This window comes from Macrobrachium nipponense, chromosome 15, assembly GCF_015104395.2.
Source record: "Macrobrachium nipponense isolate FS-2020 chromosome 15, ASM1510439v2, whole genome shotgun sequence".
NCBI lineage: Eukaryota > Metazoa > Arthropoda > Malacostraca > Decapoda > Palaemonidae > Macrobrachium > Macrobrachium nipponense.
Window position 1 is genome coordinate 75,507,164 of NC_087208.1, and position 20,720 is coordinate 75,527,883.

The following is a 20,720-nucleotide window of genomic DNA, read 5'->3' on the forward strand; positions in this document are numbered from 1 at the left end:
AGTGAATCAGACCATAGGTGAATCATAAGAGGCTTTCGTCAGTCCAGCCTTACAAGCAGCCTCCAGTTATCACTGGTATCAGTTGCCGGCATTTCAGTTTTACGGCGCTTGTTCAATATATTCATAACTGGATTTTACCTTCTGTAGGGTTTATAGCACCATTGTCTGATTATTTAGACTAAGTGCCGAGACCGCCTCATAAAATACAAACATAAAGAACAACCATCTTTTCCTTGGCTCTTTTAAAAATTTATTCTTTACTTCGCTGTATCCACAAAACTGTATGTAGTCTTATACTACTATTGTACAATAAAATACAAACAAACCAATCATGTTTTGCTTTGGAAAAATCAGCTGATGGAGGTAAGTTTATTTTGTTGCATTTCACTCACTTTAGAGTGATTTTCTTGCTTCTATTTAGCATAAATTAATCTCTACAAACTCTATTTACACAGGACAAGGTTATGTTTCATTATATGAAGTGTTTTAAAGTCGAAATATGACTTAAATGTGTCTTCTTGTGAACTAGATTTAGTTATTTTTTTTGTTAATAGATGGCACTGGGAGCATTTTTTTTTTTTTGTAAGATTGTTTTGCTATTTTTACACTATCTCATCATAATACGAGTTTTACGTATCTATCTTTTATTTTCGTGAAAACAACAGTAAAATCTGTTCTTTCATATCCAGCATTTCTATTAACCCTTAAACGCCGACTGGACGTATTTTACGTCGACATTTTTTGTCTCTCGGGTGCCGACTGGACGTATTTTACGTCGACATACAAAAGTTTTTTTTAAAATTCGCGGAAAAATACTTTTAGGCCTACCAGCCGAAAACTCTTGAATCACGCGCCTTGGGGGATGCTGGGAGTTCACGGATCAAGGTGTTGTTTTGTTTACAATCGTTACGCAGGCGCGCAAGCGCGAATTTCTTTCTTGCCGCACTAAAAAGTATCTGTGACACATCTCGGAAATTATTTCGTCACATCGACATAATTTTTTTACCATTTTAAATTAGCCGTTACATGGACTATTATATATGAAAATGTGCGCATTTTTATGTAGAATACAACAAAAAAATACTCATGATTGTAGCTTTTATCAGTTTTGAGATATTTTCATATAAATAATCATAAGTGCCAAAATTTCAACCTTCGGTCAACTTTGACTCTATCGAAATGGTCGAAAAACGCAATTGTAAGCTAAAACTCTTATATTTTAGTAATATTCAATCATTTAACTTAATTTTGCAACTAATTGGAAGTCTCTAGCACAATATTTCGATTTATGGTGAATTTATGAAAAAACGTTTTCCTTACGTCCGCGCAGTAACTCTTCCGAAAATAATCATACATGCGATTGTGGTAATGTTTGCACCATTTTAAATTAGCCGTTACATAAAGTTTTATATATGAAAATGTGCGCAATTTCATGCACAATACAACTAAAAACAACCCATGGTTGTAGCTTTTATCAATTTTGAAATATTTTCATATAAAAAATGATAAGTGACAAATTTTCAACCTTCGGTCAATTTTGACTCTACCGAAATGGTCGAAAAACGCAATTGTAAGCTAAAACGCTTATATTCTAGTAATATTCAAGCATTTACCTTCATTTTGCAACAAATTGGAAGTCTCTAGCAAAATATTTCGATTTATGGTGAATTTATGAAAAAAATAACATTTTCTTTACGTCCGCGCGGTAACTCTTCCGAAAAAATCATACGTGCAATTGTGGTAATGTTTGCACCATTTTAAATTAGCCGTTACATAACGTTTTATATATGAAAATGTGCGCAATTTCATGTATAATACAACAAAAAATAGTTGAAGGTTGTAGCTTTTCTCATTTTCGAAATATTTGCATATAAATCACGATAAATAGAAAAAAAACCACGTTCGGTCAAATTTGACTCTACCAAAATGGTCGAAAAACGCAATTGTAAGATAAAACTCTTACAGTCTAGAAATATTCAGTCATTTATCTTCATCGTGAAACAAATTCGAAGTCTCTAGCACAATATTTAAATTTATGGTGAATTTAAAAAAAAAACTTTCCTTCCCACCGCGCGCAGATTCTCCGCCACAAATCTCCGAAATGCGTAAGTCCCATTCTCAGAATATTTGCTCCATTTCATATTAGGCATTTCATAGAGTTTTATATATGAAAATGTGCGCAATTTCATGTAGAATAAAACGAAAAATATTTGAAAGTTGTAGCTTTTCTTATTTCCGAAATAATTGCATATAAAAAAATATATATAAAAAAATTCAACATTCGGACAACTTTAACTCGTCAGATATGGTCGAAAACTGCATTTGTAAGCTAATATTCTTACAGTATAGTAATATTCAATCATTTGTCTTCATTTTGAAAGAAATTGGAAGTCTCTAGGACAATATTTAGATTTATGGTGAATTTTTGAAAAAAATATGTGTTTACGTCTGCGCGTTACGAATTCGTGCATTATTTTGTGATAATATTTTCTCTGTATTGCTTTTATTGTTTTACAATGTGTTATATACCAAAATGATCGCAATTTAGTGTACATTACAACGAAAAAAAAGTAACTTGTTACCTTCAACCGTTTTGTGCACAGCGCGATTTGAATACAATTATATATGAAATTTCGTTTTTGCGCTATCATATATCGCATTATTTATATATGATAATGATAATTTTTTTCATTTCTGATGGTTGCATACTAAACTTCAGGCAATGACAAAAAAAGGAGCCACAAATGAACTCTTAATCTTCAAAACTAAGCGCGCTATGATTTTTTGAAAAAAATATTTTTTCCGCTCCTGCGCTCACTCTGAAACGTCTCCGGCACACGGGAGACATTTTTTTTTTTTACCGCTTCGGCATTTAAGGGTTATAATACTTTTTTTTCCATTATTATTTGCGGTCGAGTTTCATCTATGTTACTGATGCAGTGTGAACATTATTTTCTTGAGTTTAGCAGTACATACTATATTTCTGTGCCAAAATTTTCTCCATAGCGAATAAACGTATACTGTAAAAATATAACGGTCCTATTCTACTTAATTAATATCATTTGTAACTAAACTACGGTAATTTATTAACTTTCTGTAGCAAAACAACTGTTTTCATTCAGTTGTTTATGGCTGTAGCATTTAAGCAGTTATTATAATATTACTAATGATACTTTTATCATTCTCTGTTGCTTTTCTAGACTTAAGTAACTAGAAGACATGATAACTAGAAAATATGATAAATAAAGAGATGGAGGAAATCTTAGTCTTCTGACCAAGACTTACCTATAAGTTCATCAAATCTGACATTAATAATTTGTAGAACTACCAAGCAGACATTAGTAAATGACCAGGGGTTGCGGGTATTAGATGGACTAGTCCACAGTCTACAAATAAATGTCTAATCAGTGAAAAAATAAGTCCCGACAATCCTAAACTACCTATAAATAGCACGAAGGCTACCAAAAGTATGAATGCGTACTTCACCAATATGGGGATTAAACACAACCATCCGGCAACAAAAATAAAAAAAATCAAGCTGCTCATACAACTGAAGTTCAGTCCTTAAACGGCACAAACAAATTGAGCTCTTTAGCCGTGTTGTACCTATTCTTCCCTGAAAGTGGGTGGGGCTAGTCACCTACACTAAACCAATGGAAGTGCTACTGCAAATTTCAAATTTAAGCTGCCATGTGAGTTGAAACAGCGATGTAGTTACTTATATGAAAATAAATTTTCAACTCATTACTATGACTCTTTGCTGTCTCCTTAGATTTTGAACATACTACAATAAAGTTGTATAAATTTCCTGCTTTAAAATGACACTGGAATTAATATCAAGGGATGAATAGCAAGTTCAGAGAGCATACATATATTGCTTATAACATTTCTTGATCTTATAGATAGAAATCTCAAAGGCTTAGTAACTAACAGGGTTGCAGGAAAAATCATGATACCAAATACTAATAGTAAAATCAGCACTCTCAGATTCTGTTGGCATAGATGTCATTATGACCCATTGCCAGAACACAAGACTCTTTTGCAGGTTTTAAACATTATTTTTAGGATGTAGTTGGTAACAACCTAAAATGACACTACTGACAGTCACAGAAGCTTTTGTGCCCACAGCATTTTACAGTAAAACTTGTTATCATATGTCCAAATACCGTCACCACAAAAAATCTTAGGATGCAATCAAACTTAAGAACTGAATAGTGGCCCTGAGATTATTCACGTTTCCCGGCCACTTCAAAGCGGGTAAAATGTAAATATCGCATGATAGGCAATGCAGCTTGAGGCAGCACAGTTTTTCTGCCTACTGAAATCCTCTCCCTCTCCATCACCCATGATCCTGGGGGAGGGGGGAGTTGTCCTGACCCTTCTTTAGCCACCTGATTACTGTAATTTTGCACCTGCATATCAAGTGGACTTGTATGCCCTACCGGGTAAATCACTTTCCATCATCAAAAAGAAACAAACTGTGACTATGTATAAAGAAATCAAGTCAATGACAGCCACAGCAAAGGAGTTAAGAGTCTCTAAAAATATGGTCTCCATTTGGTGTAGCAGAGCTGAGGGAAGGGAACTCAAGCTGGCAGTGCAAAGGAAGAAGGGGTCTGGACATCTACAGAAAATTTCCAAGACCAATAGTACCTTGATAAAGCATATTGTAATGGTAAATCCAAGTATTACCAAAAAAGAACTGAAGCAATGGAACCCTGAAGTGTTGTTAGAAGTGTCAGAACGCACCATATAACATCGCCTAAGGAAGAATCTCAGTCTCCCCTGTCGTACAGCAGCTAAGAAGCCTTTGGTAACCAAGGCAATGAAGAAGCAGCTAAATTTTTGCAAGAAGTATGAAGGTTGGATTGAGGAAGACTGGTCTACAGTGGTATTCAGCGATGAACCGTGTTTCTACGTAACCAGGAGCGCTGGGAAGAAGGTAAGGAAACCTAGAGGGTCGAGTTGATTTGACTCTAAATTATGTTTTAAAGAATAAGGGGGATAGTGTCTAAATGTTGTGTTTTATTTCACTCTTTATATTTTACTTTAAATTTTTTCTTGTTGTCTCCACATGAGTCCTTGGTAGTACTAAGTTTTTTGCAGTGACTGTATATACTAACAAGTTCCCAGTGGTGCTGCAAGATCAGCAGTAATCAAAACATTATGTACTCTGGCAGGTATTTCCATAAGCCTTAGAATAACTACTTAACCTTTACCTTGCTAAAATGAGGTTCATGCTTGGGTTATTGGTACCTGGACCAGTTGGTGACCACTTAATAGTGTATATTTCTTTACTATGAGCCTGAAGGTCATGGACACATGAATCCTGTCTCATAGACCATATCTGTAAAAGAATAGAAGTGGAGTAATAAACATACAGACACCTTAGGTTTTATGCTAAATACTGTTGCAATCTATAAGTAATACATATTCATGCTCTTAATTACTAGGCTCTAAAAAAAGATTCAAAATAACTGCAACTAGGTGTCAAACAAAAAATAAACAGATAATATTCATACACCAATAACCTAAAATTTGGACTTATTTGATTTTTACTTGTATAAATGCCAGTGCCCATTCCAGCATTACCTTTAGTGTCATATCATCTGAGCAAGAAGCGAGGAGATTCCCCTGAGGATCCCACTTAATGGCGTTGACTTCATTGGTATGTCCCTGGAATGACTTGATGGGTTTGTCTTGCCCCAGCTGGCATACATGAATGCATTGATCAGTGGAACAACTTGCAAAAGAAGTGTTACTCTGCCAATCAACATCCAATGCAGGCGCGGAGTGGAAGGCAAACTGCTGCGTACAATGACCAGATGATGCATCCCAAATAATAGTTGTCTGAAATCATGATAATATTATGGTGGAGAATCATAAACATCAACATTTTGAACATCATATTTTCCCTGTACGGGTGTTCTATCCAGTCTTTCTGCTGAGCACCTACTGCCTAAATTTCTTATGCAATACTAACAATACTCAATACTTTTATGTAAACAGACCATACATTAAATTCACCTACTGTGAAGATTCTGTGATTATGTAATGCTTTTACTTCTTAACAAAGAGGAATGGAATCCTGATAACTAATTTTTTCCTCTCATTTATGTACAAAGCTTTCAGACGAACACCATGGAGCCTATACTCAGTGGCCTAGTTAACCCCCACAGTCTGGGCTAATACACGCTAATGCATACACCCATGACCAGGCTAAATTTAAGGATGGCCAATTTAAAAGAAAAACTTTATAAAAAAAAAAAAAAAAAAAAAAAAAAATTAAATGAGGAAGATATGTATATTCCCAAGCCATAAGAGAAAAATTCTAAAAAAAATTTATGTATCTTCCACAGAAAATCATAAGTGAATATTTCCCAGCCCTTCCTTATAACAGTTGTAAAAAATACACTAATTTTACAAAGTTATAAGCGTTCTTTCTAATATTTTTTTATTTTACTTTGTCAAATTGAAATTACAGCTCAAACAATATCATAAAAGATAAGAAATAAAACCGGGAGCAAACTCTTTAGCATATTTATTGTAAAATATTTATGACGCATCCTTGGAAGGGAATTTGTGACTACGTTCCCCTTACCACCTCGAGCAAGACTGAGGGCTTCTCAGCTCACTCAAACTCTTATAGGGTGTTCTGAAGAGTTGCCAAGACAGGTAGACAATCCTTTATTAAAAATCCTTGGGGCCAGATGTGTTTCGGTTTTGGGGATTTTATGAATTTTGGAAATGTGGGGTCAGAAGCATAATAAAAAATCACTACTGCAGTGAAAGCATTTTTTCTCTCTCCTTTTTTCATGTTTTTTTTTTTAAGATAGTTATTTATTCATTATAGTTTATTTTTATATATCAATATAATACTGTTAAATGAATATGAGATAATTAACATCATCAATAATAAACTAGTGGGACAAATAAGACCATATGCTCACTAACAAATCTTTTCAACAAAAGCATATTCAGTAAAGCACAAAAATATACATATTATGTAGTATTTGAATGTTCCCATGATTGTGATTACTTGACTAGTGATGGTAAAAATTACTCAATTATTTGCTTTATACAATTATTTCTTCTTGAAAACATATGTAAAATTCCACACAGTGTAAATAGTTTTCAAATGTACGACTGCAAACTGATGATGACATATTGGCAATAAAGAGCAACCGTCTCCAAGATTGATATGACAAAATTAATTTTATAGTCTTAGTTAACATTAAAGTTTACAAGTTGAATTACAAGTTAAATTACAATCAACTTGTGAATTTTAACGATAAGATGAAATACATTTCATCTTATCGATCTTGGAGAGGGTTGTTCTTTGTTGCCACTGTCGTCATCAGCTTGCAGTTGTACTTTAGAAAACTAGAACACGCTGTGGGGGATTTTTCATATCACTATATTTAGGTTAAAATTATTGTTAAATTCATTTTTACAAGAAGAAATAATTACATAAAGCAAATTATGGAGTAATTTGTGCCATCAGCAGTCAAATAATCCTGATTATAGTGCGTTCAAATTTAGTGCCGTCACGACATGTCTATAAATAGAACAAGAGTAGAGGGGAGTCATTGGTTAATAGATCTCCATGGCAACCAGCTACTCAATCAATTTCTCCTCATGACTTTGAGTACAGAATTGTTGGTTCAGAGATTCTTGCGCATCAAAAGCATTTTTTGTGTGTGCTTTGGAAGATATTTACTAATGCTGCGCTGACAGACCTTCAAAACAAACCTCTTTAATCTCCCGAGGAATGTTAATCCATTTCTGTTTACCTGGTCAGAATCTTTATAGTTCACGTGTCTGACAACAACAAAGTTTTTATGTTTTTCTAAAGATGTATTAACTGTTCTGCACATTTTTTAAAACATTATGAACACACACACACACACACAGTGCATATGTACTAATACCTATTGGTTAAAGAGACTCAAATTAGCAGTATCTTTTCTTGAGAGAGAGAGAGAAAATTTTGGACTCTTAGGGCTTGGGAGATGTACAATTTTTATTATCTTGGGATTTTTTTTTAATCTTAGGGTTTTCTAAGGTCAGCTCTTGGGATTTAGTAAAGAAAATAATCTGAGTAGCAGTACACACCCAATTGATTCGGATCAGCTGTTAGCATGTCTAACTACCAACCTTATGAAATGACACTACTCTCCACAAAATGTTTTCGGTTTTTAGAATTTTGAATAAAGGATTGTGTACCTGTAGTGATATATGGAACATGGAACATCTTTCCCATAAAATTCATTCAAACTGTATGACGCCAAATCTTGACCGTATATCTACGATACCTGTCCACTACCCCAAAGCTACTATATGTGATCATATATATACAATCCCCAGGCTGTGGGGGTTAAGGAAAAGCACCTATGTAGGTACAAATAGGCAAGTCTTCACAACACAGTTTACTACAAGTCTATTGGTTTCACTTCAAAAAGTAATGAAATAATAGTCAAATATTCTGAAAAATACTACATAACAAGAATTATATACCAACCTTGTCCACTCCAGCACTGAGAATATAATTTCCCTTCTTGTTCCATTTCAAAGCAAAAATTGGTCCTTTGTGCTGCCCTAAGGTTGATGCCAAACGACCATCCGTCATCCATATTCTTGCATAACCATCGTATGATCCAGTCGCTAGCAATGTTCCATCACACTGAAAAATCAACTCCAACTGAGGCAATTCTATTTTTAGACAAGACAGAAAGTGCAAAATCAAAATTCAAGCCAAACCCTGGGTATTACAAGATTCCTGTTTAAAAAAAGTTTGTTTTTTACAGATCTTGTTCCTTTAACAAAAATGGCATTTGACATTTCTCTTTTACAGATCTTGTTGCTTTTAAAAAAATGGCATTTGAATGATCCATATATTATAGTCATTCAAAAAACAAAGCATCTGTAATACACTTCAAAAAGAAGCATGCATGATCCCCAGCAGTAAGGGCTGGACACAAGAAAGGAATGACTAAAACTTTCAGTCGCATGATTGGTTTCCTTTGCTTTTTTATGAATCTAAATGTCCAGGCAACTAAAGCAGACAGTGCCCTTATTATATGGTCATGGTCTATGCTGTATTATCTCAACTTACCTCCTTCCTTCTTACACTGTTCTCAACTTTTTGGCAGTTTTTTGTTAAAAATAACAGGAAAAAATTTACTTGCATTGTTTTATGGAACTGGACACTAACCAGAAGCAAATTAAAAAGTTATAAAACAAACAATCAATATAGAAAGTGCAAAATCACATAAAAAGAAGGTTAAAGTGTTGAAAACATATAGTAATGTACTGAATAAAAAACTTAACTTAAAAATCCAAAGTACACTGTAGTACACAATGTTCAATTGTACAGTACATAATATAATATACATACCATTGTTTAGCCATAATAATAATATGAAAATCAATGAAAAAAAAGTGCAAAAAAATTGCAAAATCACATAAAAACAAAGGTGACAATATTTAAGATACTGTAATGAGATGTACAGTGCCAAGTTATTTAGAGAGCTAATAAACACTTCTTGTATACTACATGACATTTGCCTGTAATATAGTTACAACCAGCCAAGCCGTGACACTAGTTCTTGGAAGTCTATTTGAACATGTGCTTCCATACTTATTAATTTGCAGTCTCATTTTCTTTGAATTTGTCTATTTAATAAGTACTAAGTCCAATGGCTCCGAAGAAAGTATAGTACTACTGTATTTTGTTGGAAAATAAGGTGGCTATGATAAAACACCATGAAAATGTAAAAATATTGTGGCATAATTCATTCACTTAGCTTTCGTTTATCAAATGTATCAACACTTTTTCATGATAAGGAACGGATTTTAAATAACATAGACATAGTAGATGATAGTTGGGGTTGAGGAACAATATTTTCTGCAAGGAAAGTGGCAAGATCTATGAAGAAATGAAACATAATCTTTCTCTTTGGATTGAATGGACGACTCAACAGTGTATCCCCATAAGCCAAGTGGCATGTCACAATTTTTTTGTCCCTAATAAGATGGTATTGGAAGAAAAGGAGAATTATTGAGTTTAGGGCAGTCTTGACCAGTTCTTGAAGCAGTCTACCTGTCCAAAAGAATGAAGTTTTCATAACAAAACTAACATTGTAATACTTACCTGAACACCTCAATTAGCCCTGGTCACTGACCAGCCAGAACTAAATTAGCCCAGGTCACTGACCAGCCCAAACTATATGCCCACAGACTTACCCACAAATTGGGTAATTTTAATTGCCAGTGTTACCAACACTGCAGGTAAAACTGTCTACTGAGTTACCTTTGTTACTGTTGGCAACACTACTGTAAGTACTGGCCATCAGAAGCCTCGCCCCTCAATTGAATCATTCACAATTACTTGAAGAGGGGAGTTCCTCTTTGGACGAGTGGTTTTTGTGCTCAGCTACCAATCCAGTGGTTCGAAGTTTGATTCCCGGCTCGGCCAAAATGGAATCAGAGGAATTTATTTCTAGTGATATAAATTAATTTCTCAATATATTGTGGTTCGGATCACACAATAAGCTGTAGGTCCTGTTGCTGGGTAACTAATTGGTTCCTAGCCATGTAAAAATATCTAATCCTTCGGGCCAGCCCTAGGAGAGCCGTTAATCAGCTCAGTGGTCTGGTTAAATTAAGATATACTTAACTTAACCCTTAAACGCCGATTGGACTTATTAACCATCGACAAAAATTGTCTGTTGGGTGCCGAGTTGACGTACGAAACGTAGATGCAAAAAAGTTTTTTTTAAAATTCACGGAAAAATAGTTATAGGCCTACTTGGCGAAAACTTTTGAATCACGCACTTTGAGGGATGCTGGGAGTTCAAGGATCAAGCTGTTGTTTTGTTTACAATCGTTACCCAGGCGCGCAAGCGCGAATTTCTTTCTTCTCACACTAAAAAGCATCAGCGACACATCTTAGAAATTATTTTGTCACTTTGACATAATTTTTGCACCATTTTATATTAGCTGTTACATAAGAGTTTTATATATGAAAATGTGTGCAATTTCATGTAGAATACAACAAAAAACAACCCATGGTTGTAGCTTTTATCGGTTTTGAAATATTTTCATATAAATAACAATAAGTGCCAAAATTTCAACCTTCGGTCAACTTTGACTCGACCGAAATGGTTGAAAACCGCAATTGTAAGCTAAAACTCTTATATTCTAGTAATACTCAATCATTTACCTTCATTTTGCAAAAAATTGGAAATCTCTAGCACAATATTTCGATTTATGGCGAATTCTAGAAAAAAAAAAAGTTTTCCTACATCTGCGCAGTAACTGCCGAAAAAACCAGAAATTTTTTCGTCTGATTGTCGTAATGTTTGCACAGTTTTACATAAGCAGTTACATAAAGTTTTATATATGAAAATGTGTGCAATTTCATGTAGAATACAACATAAAACAACACATGGTTGTAGCTTTTATCAGTTTTGAAATATTTTCATATAAATAACGATAGGTGCCTTACATTCTAGTAATATTCAATTATTTACCTTCATTTTGCAACAAATTGGAAGTCTCTAGCACAATATTTCGATTTATGGTGAATTTATGAAAAAAAAATTTCCTTACGTCCGCGCGGTAACTCTTCCGAAAAAAATCAGAAATTTTTTTGTCCGATTGTTGTAACGTTTGCACCATTTTAAATTAGCCGTTACATAAAGTTTTATATATGGAAATGTGCGCAATTTCATGAAGAATACAACAATAAACAACCCATGGTTGTAGCTTTTATCAGTTTTGAAATATTTTCACATAAATAACGATAAGTGCCAAAAATTCCAACCTTCGGTCAACTTTGACTCGACTGAAATGGTAAAAAAACACAATTGTAAGCTAAAACTCTTACATTCTAGTAATATTCAATCATTTACCTTTATTTTGCAACAAAATGGAAGTCTCTAGCACAATATTTCGATTTAAGGTGAATTTATGAAAAAAACTTTTTCCTTATGTCTGCTCGGTAACTTCCGAAAAAATCATAAATTTTTTCGTAAATATTTTCGTCCGATTGTCGTAATGTTTGCACCATTTAAAATTAGCCATTACATAAAGTTTTATATATGAAAATGTGCGCAATTTCATGTAGAACACAACTAAAAACAACCCATTGTTGTAGCTTTTATCAATTTTGAAATATTTTCATATAAATAATGATAAATAGAAAAAATTTGACCTTCGGTCAACTTTAGCTCGACCAAAATGGTCGAAAACTGCAATTGTAAGCTACAGCACTTACAGTCTAGTAATATTCAATCAATTAACCTTCATTTTGCAATGAACGGGAAGTCTCTAGCACAATATTTCGATTCATGGTGAATTTTTGAAAACGGCTTTTTTTTACGTCTGCGCGTTACGAATTCATGCATCATATTGTGATAATATTTTCTCTGTGTTGCTTTGATTGCTTTACAATTTGCTATATACCAAAATCATTGTAATCACAGCGTGAATTGTATACAATTATATATGAAATTTTTTTTGCACTGTCATATATTCCAATATTTATATATGATAATGATATCTTTTTTCATTATACGTATATCATACAGTATTATTGGATACAATGAAGTAAAGCATAAAGTTTTAAAAGAGCCAAGGAAAAGATGCATATTCGTTATGTTTGTATTTTATGAGGCAAGTACCGAAATATGTACCGATAATCAGACAACAGCGCCATCTATTAACGAAAAAATAACTAATTCTAGTTCATGTATTGACGTCAATTTTCAACTTAAAAATACTTTAAAGAAAAATAACTTTGTCACATAAAAATAGTTTCTAAAGAGTAATATATGCTAAATAGAAGCAAGAAAATCCCTCGGAATTGAGTTATATATGGTGAAATAATCTTACTTCCTCACTCAGCTGATTTTTCCAAACTGAAACAAGATCGGTTTGTTCGTATTTTATAACAAATAGTAATACAAGATTACATACAGTATTACTAGATACAGCGAAGTAAAGCATAACTTTTAAAAGAGCAGAGGAAAAGATGCCCATTCTTTCTGTTTGTATTTTATGAGGCGGTCTAGGCACCTAGCCTAAGAAAACGATAACCAGACAATGGTGCTATAAACCCTACGGAATGTAAAACCTACTTATGAATATATTTTATCAAGCCCCGTAAAACCGAAACATGCTAACCAATGGCAACGGTAACCACAAGCTCACTGTTTTATTACTACTATGCTAGAAGAGAACAATTTAGGAAACATCCTACTATTGGTCTACTAAGACATAGTTTAGTCCAAATAGCTGAAGATTAGATATAAACAGTATCCTAGACTTAATACAACAATATAGTTTTTACAACTAGAGGCCGATACCTATATGGTAGCCTAATGGTAAGGCTACATAATAGTGGAGCTCTAAAGTAGCCTAAACCTTAAAGGTGATAAAACCCAGTACAGGCAAGAGCCTAATCAGATTAAGTAGGAACTACTTTTCTAGGGGAATATCCTGCCAGTAGCGTAAAAACCAGCAATGGCCAAATATCAGGTAAGGATGGTCTTAGCCACAGAAAACAAAACAAAACTAAACTAAAAAAAGGAAATTTTTCTATTATGGTTTATACCCTTAAAAGTTTTAAATAAGCCTAAAATAGGTAGTGACCTAGAATAGGTTGAGCGGGAACCTTCTGAGAAATACTCTATTCTTGGTTTAATGTATATTATTCTAGAAGCATTAACATAAAACCACATAAAACAGTTGCTGGGCTAACTAAACAATTAGTTCATGGAAGATTAATCTGAATGGTACAACAATTCAATAAAAATTTCACAGAGCCAGGCCAAATGGACTAATACAGCCATATATGGCTGTCAACACAAACTTAAACCACAAAGGGTTCAAGTTAACATAGATTTCTACAAGAATTTATTACAAATATGGAAACAATATGAGGAACTACAAAGGTGTCCCTCATTAACTAAATCAATACTAATTAGCTTCTAATAACAACTTGCTTTATCACTAAAGGGCTGCCATTATGCAGGACCCTTAGTTTAAGTGTTCTGTAGCAAATTACTCAGTTCACTTTTACCAGTGGTTTGGCCCATACCATCTGCCATGATCATAGTCCTTGTAAAAAACAATAAAAATTTGCTTGGTTGCCAGATATGTATGAAACTTGTAGTATGCTACTGGCACCAAGTTTTAAGGATGAAACAGCTCACTTTAAGCTGTCCCAGTGAGAACTAGGGTTATTAAGGGTAAGGAAAGGGGAGATTGTTTCTTCCTGGTAGAACTCCAGCATCAGATATTTAACCACCTCCAAGAACAAGATTCATGTTTCAGCCAAAACCCAGTACATAACATCAGTCCCCATTACCTCCCGGGTTAACCCCGCAGAGGAAGTAGGGGAATTTTGGGGGTGACATTCTTTCTATGGAATATGAGGTTTACATTGCCTCCAAAATACCCCAGCTGAACCCAGAAGGATCAGGAACACAAATTTCCTTGAGAGAAACCTTCAAGAAGGAATTCAACCCCAATGCAGCTTTCAATACTGAAAGGGATTTTTCCCCCAAAAGGGGATACAGGCAGTCCCCCAGCTTACGACAGGTTCAGCTTATGACGTTCTGAGGTTACAATGCTTTATCAGAAATTACTTCCAGGTTTACGACATGTTCCAGGGTTACGACATCTACAACGCTGATCTGGCAGAAGAATTGACTCTAAAAATGCCAAATACAGGCAGTCCCCGGGTTATGACGGGGGTTCCGTTCTTGAGATGCGTCGTAACCTGAAAATCATCGTAAGCCGGAACATCATCAAAAATCCTAAGAAAACTTTACTTTTAATGTTTTGGTTGCATTGAAAACTATGTAAACTGCATTCTCATTGCATTTTTCATTAAAAAAAAATTCAAATATTGATTATTTTGCATTTTTTTGTTATATTTCATCTGCCAGATCAGTGTTGTAGGCGTCGTAACCCTGGAAATAATTTCTGATGAACATAATTGAAAAGCGCATTAACCTTGGAACGTCGGAAGCCGAGACCGTCGTAACCCAGGGACTGCCTGTAATCAATATTTGAAGGGTTTTTTTTAATGAAAAATGCAATAAGAATGCAGTTTACATAGTTTTAATGCACCCAAAGCATTAAAAGTAAGGTTTTCTTACGATTTTTGATGATGTTCTGGCTTACGAATTTTCGGCTTACAACACGCCTCAAGAAGAGAACCCCCGTCGTAACCCAGGGACTGCCTGTACTAGGATACATCTAACTCCGACTGAAATTACTATATGTACTTTCGGAGGGGTATTGTAACTTACCTACAACTTCTGCCCCTTGGTTAACGTTAAGTCAGTTACAGTTCAGTTGTTGAAGCTCAAGTCAAAATGTGTAAGCTTTCCCAAAAAGGATATACAGTTAGTGGTATTTGATCAATTTTCTAATATACGCAGTTAGTGGTATTTGATCAATTTTCTAAGGAAATTATGAATAACATCGAAAATGTCCTTGACACAGAATGGCAATATAAAAGGACATGATGCACAATTCCAAAAAGGAATTTAATTCAGTCAAGTACATTCCAAAGTGCAAAAGTAGAGCATCCTGCAACCCAAAAGATGGGATGCAAATGCTGCCCAAATAAGGTCTAATGTTGGAATTCCGACTAGAAACCACTACAGTCAGTTCGGAATACAAAACTTCAGATAATATATGATAGGGGATTCAATACTCATCCCTGATTATACTAATAATCCATGGTTTGATGCCTCAATGAGCATTTTCTCTCCCTATAGTAAATATCTCATTAAAGAAAGAATTGACGCTACACATGTGAGAGACCATTGACAGAAATGGTTTTCTTACCCGTGTCTATAATATCAAAAGCTATAGAAGACACTCTTTACCAGGACCCAAGTTGTTCACCAAGTTGCCCCAGCCTTCTGTCCCTTCACTTTCAAAATTATTAATCTTGAAAAGATAAATTTTCAGACTTTTGTAGTGACTAAAAGACCAGAGTCAATGGAAGAATTAAAACCAATTCCAACAGTTATCCCAGTTTCAGAAAACTCAACAAAGGAATGGGCAACACTACAACTCCCTTCTAAAGGGGAAAAGCTCCCTTTATATATAACTAAACAGCAATTTTCAACCCCTATGAGAAGAATCTCAGAGGCGACACCTTAGCAAAATTTCATATGAGGATCCACCTCTTTATTATTATAACCTCTACCACCTTGCTGGAAGTCGCCACCAAAAAGCTTCCAAAAGGTTCCAGAACTATTTTTCTATTGCAGCCAAAAGTCTTAGTAGAACCCTATGGCAAGCACTCTGATATTTTAGAGTGGCGCATAAAAGCGCGAATGGAAAAATTGGAGGGCTCAAACAAGTCACTTCCAAATGTAACTATATTATTACATAATAAACCCTTCTGTAAGGACCTGTTTTAGGAATCTATAATGGTTAAAAACTTAGCCAACAAGCCAGCCAACAGAACTGCAGAGTACTCTCTTTTGGAGAAAAAGGGGAATTCAGGAAACAAAAAACAAAAACTTCCCCTTACCCAAACCAAAAAAACTTTCTATGATAAGAAAAAAAATCCTCTAAGCCTTCAGTCACCCCAACAGTTTTCCTCAAAGACAAGTAGGTGGACAGAAGGGACAACTTGCAAAGGAACAGCAACAATAGCAAGGAAATCTTTTTCACAGGATCCAATGACCCTCTTATATGAAAAAGAACACCTGGAATGCCTATCAAGGGCAAAGGCAAGAGGAAGAGATTGATACAAATAGGAATGGTATGATTGGCGTCGAATTCGATGACACCACAGGCAATGGAAGCATTCCCCTTGGGGACACAGCATTATTTTTAAACAGGTTGGGGTGGAAACAGGTTTCATCCCTCCCCTCATGTAAAGAGGTTCTTCCAAAAATCAGACCCCTCTCTGGAAGGTTATGTGCAGAAAGACCCTGTTAGTGGAGTTCATAGACAAACATGAGTATATTCACTACTAAACACATCTCTTCAAGTGTCCCCAAAAAGAATTCCTCCGAACAAAGTGATTCTAGACCAGTGGTTCTCAAAACTATGATCGCGAGACCAATTTTGATGGGTCGCAGGGACACAGAAAAATTATCACTTTCAGTGTATTTCAATTACTTAATTGAATTCCTCTTTTAACCACAAATTACTTATGTAATGTATGTTCATCCTCCAACCTTATCCTCCCTCCCTCCCTCCTGGGTGCCACCTAAAGGTGCCACTGACAGGAATGACTCCTGTATCAAACATGTATGTTGGACTGGCAAGTGCCATGGGTTCTATTAACTCAGTTTTGTGAATGAAAAGCAGTGCCATGGATCCTATCAGTTTAGTTCTGTGAATGAAAATCTGTGCCATGGTTTCTGCTAATTTAGTTTTGTGAATGAAACACAGTGCTACTGATTCTATTAATTTTGTTTTGTGAATGAAACACAGTGCCATGGATTCTATTAATTTAGTTTTGTGTGAATGAAAAGCAGTTCCAAGGATTCTAATTTTTTAGTTTTATGAATTAAAAGCAGTGCCATGAATTCTATCAGTTTAGTTTTGTGAATGAAAAGCAGTGCTATGAATCCTGTTTGTTTAATTTTTTGTAAAAGGAAAAAGCAGTGCCATGGATACCACTAGTTTAGTTTTGTGAATGAAAAGCTGTACACATTATTTTATATTCGCCCACGAAAAAATTTGACAACCACTGTCCTAGCCCTATCAACACTGAACAAGCACATTGTTTGCCAAATTTTCCAAATAACTACTATTGCCCTAGAACTTTCAATTGTTTCAAAAGGGACTTGGACAGCTACAGCTCTGAAATATGTACACCGGCATGTTCCTGTCACCATTCCCTTCTGCCCCTTCCTAGGGTTCCATAAAGGGAAAGATATGTACAGGTTCCAAGTCACACCGTTGGGCTAAAGAGTGCCCAAAGAATTTTGACAAAATTAGTAATGGTAGTTGCTTGAGAAATCAGGAATACGATTCATTGACTACCTAGACGACTGGTTGATCTGAGGGCCCACAAGAAAAATTGCTTGAAAAACCTAAAAGCAGTAGTAAACACGTAGTCAAAAGTTTTATGATAAATTGGGAAAATCCAGCCTCATCCAGCAGATGCTTTCAGTGGCTGAGACTGTGTTGGGATATTTTCACGCCTGTTGTCTCTCCCCCACCATTCACACTAAAAACAGAATAAGAAAAGTCCTCAAAACATGCCTTGCACAGCCCAGAGTTTCCAAATGGCAATAAGAACGTATGAAGAGCCTGTTGCAATTCACATCAATAACAGATCCAATACTCAGACTACAAAAAAAAAAAAATTAACAAAATTTCTGCAGTCCTTTGCATTACAGACCTGCTCTCAAAAGGTTCCAATTACTTGGTTCCTGAACAAAGTGCTTAGATTTTGATCAGCCCCTCAATTCAGCAGACCTAATACAACCAAAAATGATATTGTTAGTATACAATAAAGTTTTGTACATACTTACCTGGCAGATATATACTTAGCTTAGGTCTCTGACGTCACGACAGAAAATTCAAAACTCGCGGCACACGCTACAGGTAGGTCAGGTGATCTACCTTACCCGCCGCTGGGAGGCGGGTGTAAGAACCAGTCCCCCTTTCTTGTCAGGTTATTTTCTTCCACCTGTCTCCTGAGGGGAGGCTGGGCGGGCCATCAATCGTATATATCTGCCAGGTAAGTATGTACAAAACTTTATTGTATACTAACAATATCATTTTTGTACATGAACTTCCCTGCCAGATATATACTTAGCTGATTGACACCCTTGGTGGAGGGAAAGAGACACATACTTACTTAGAAAGTGGGGACAACACATGTTAAAGGAATACATAATATAAACCTCTGGTTCTTACCTGATTTAGGCAGAAGACTTGATAGTTACTGTCTATTAGTCTGCGTTGCCTAAAGAGTCTCAGCGAGGGCGTGACCTATGGCTGAAGAACTCTTTGGGTCTACCAATGGGAACTGAGTCCACTTACTTGGCAGAATCCAAGCAGGATCTGGTCAATGGGGATCAACCCGCTTACATGCCAGAGCCTATCACTACCAATTGCAAGGAGCCTCAAGCACAACCGATCACCTAACCAAATACTAACATTAGTATACGAAAGAAGGAGCTGCCTCCTGCAACCTCCTTCGTACAACCAAAAAACTCAAACTTAAAACTAACAGGGAAAAAGGATTAAAAAGGATGTGTTTCAGCTCCCTGCCCCAGCACTGAATCCGCCGATACGTAAGGGCCTAGCCCAAAACACTTATCATACGTAATCGATACGTCCCTTAGGTAGTGATTAGAGAAGACTGATTCACACCTCCAAAAAGTGGCCTTCATAAGGTTTTGTAATGACAAATTCTTCTTGAAAGCCAAAGACGTCGCGATGGCCGATACTTCGTGCGCCTTGACTTTCAGAAGGTTAAACTGTTGCTGATTGCAAGAAGTGTGTGCTTCTCTAATAATATTCCTGATAAAGAATGAGAGTGCATTTTTAGATAAGGGCCTACTGGGGTCCCTTACAGAGCACCAGAGATTGCTCTCATTAGCAGCAAGTCTTTTCTTCCTCTGAAGATAATATTTCAGGCTTCTCACCGGGCAAAGAGATCTCTCCTCTTCTGTCCCAACTAAGGAGGATAAGCTTTTGATTTCAAAGCTCCTGGGCCACGGCGAAGAAGGGTTTTCATTCTTGGCTAGGAAAGCCGGAAGAAAAGAGCAAACCGCGGAGCCTCCTTGGAAACCTACCTCACCTTCTAGAGCCTGCAGCTCGCTGACCCTCTTCGCTGACGCTAACGCACAGAGAAAAAGAGTCTTCATCGAAAGGTCTCTGAACGAAGCAGCATGGGGAGGTTCGAACCTTGAGGACCTCAGGAAGAGCAGCACGACATCTAGATTCCAGCTAGGCACTAAGGAGGAGGTTCTTTTAACCGTTTCAAACGATCTGATTAAATCATGGAGGTCCTTGTCCTCAGATATGTTTAATCCTCTATGACGAAAAACTGAGGAAAGCATGCTCCTGTATCCCTTGATGGTGGAGACAACCAACCCGCATTTTTCCCTCAGGAAGATAAGGAAATCTGCAATCTGAGTCACAGAGGTACTGGAGGAGGAAACTTTATGAGTCCTGCACCAGCGTCGAAAAAACATCCCACTTCGACTGGTAGACTCTAGATGTGGAAGGTCTACGTGCATTGGCAATAGCCCTTGCAGACTTTGCCGAAAAGCCCTTAGCTCTGACGAGACTCTTGATAGTCTGAATCCAGTCAGACTGAGAGCGGGGAGGTTTTTGTGAAACCTGTCGAAGTGGGGCTGTTTGAGCAGATCGACTCTTAGAGGTAGGGATCTTGGGACATCCACCAGCCATTCCAGTACCTCTGTGAACCAGTCGTGGGCGGGCCAGAACGGAGCTATCAACGTCATCCTTGCTCCCTCTGACGCTGCGAATTTCCTTAACGTTTCCCCTATAATCTTGAAAGGCGGGAACGCGTAAAGATCCAGATTCCTCCAATCCATCAGGAATGCATCTATTGCCACTGCTCTTGGGTCTGCAATAGGGGAGCAGTATAGATCTATCCGCGCATTCCTGGAGGTCGCAAATAGATCGAGATGGGGCCTGCCCCACGTCCTCCACACCTCCTGGCATACGTCCGTGTGCAGAGTCCACTC

General features: G+C 36.2%; 1 protein-coding gene across 1 annotated transcript in view; it reads right to left on the reverse strand.

The window, feature by feature from the left end:
* The window catches only part of LOC135195070 (F-box-like/WD repeat-containing protein TBL1XR1), a 144,729-nt gene that overhangs the window by 13,507 nt on the left and 110,502 nt on the right, over positions 1–20,720 (reverse strand). The window contains exons 7-9 of the mRNA XM_064221445.1: positions 8,522–8,683; positions 5,593–5,850; positions 5,220–5,347 (exon numbers count right to left, since the gene is read on the reverse strand). Coding sequence (XP_064077515.1) covers positions 5,220–5,347; positions 5,593–5,850; positions 8,522–8,683 — 548 coding nt within the window. The remainder of the gene's footprint in view (positions 1–5,219; positions 5,348–5,592; positions 5,851–8,521; positions 8,684–20,720) is intronic.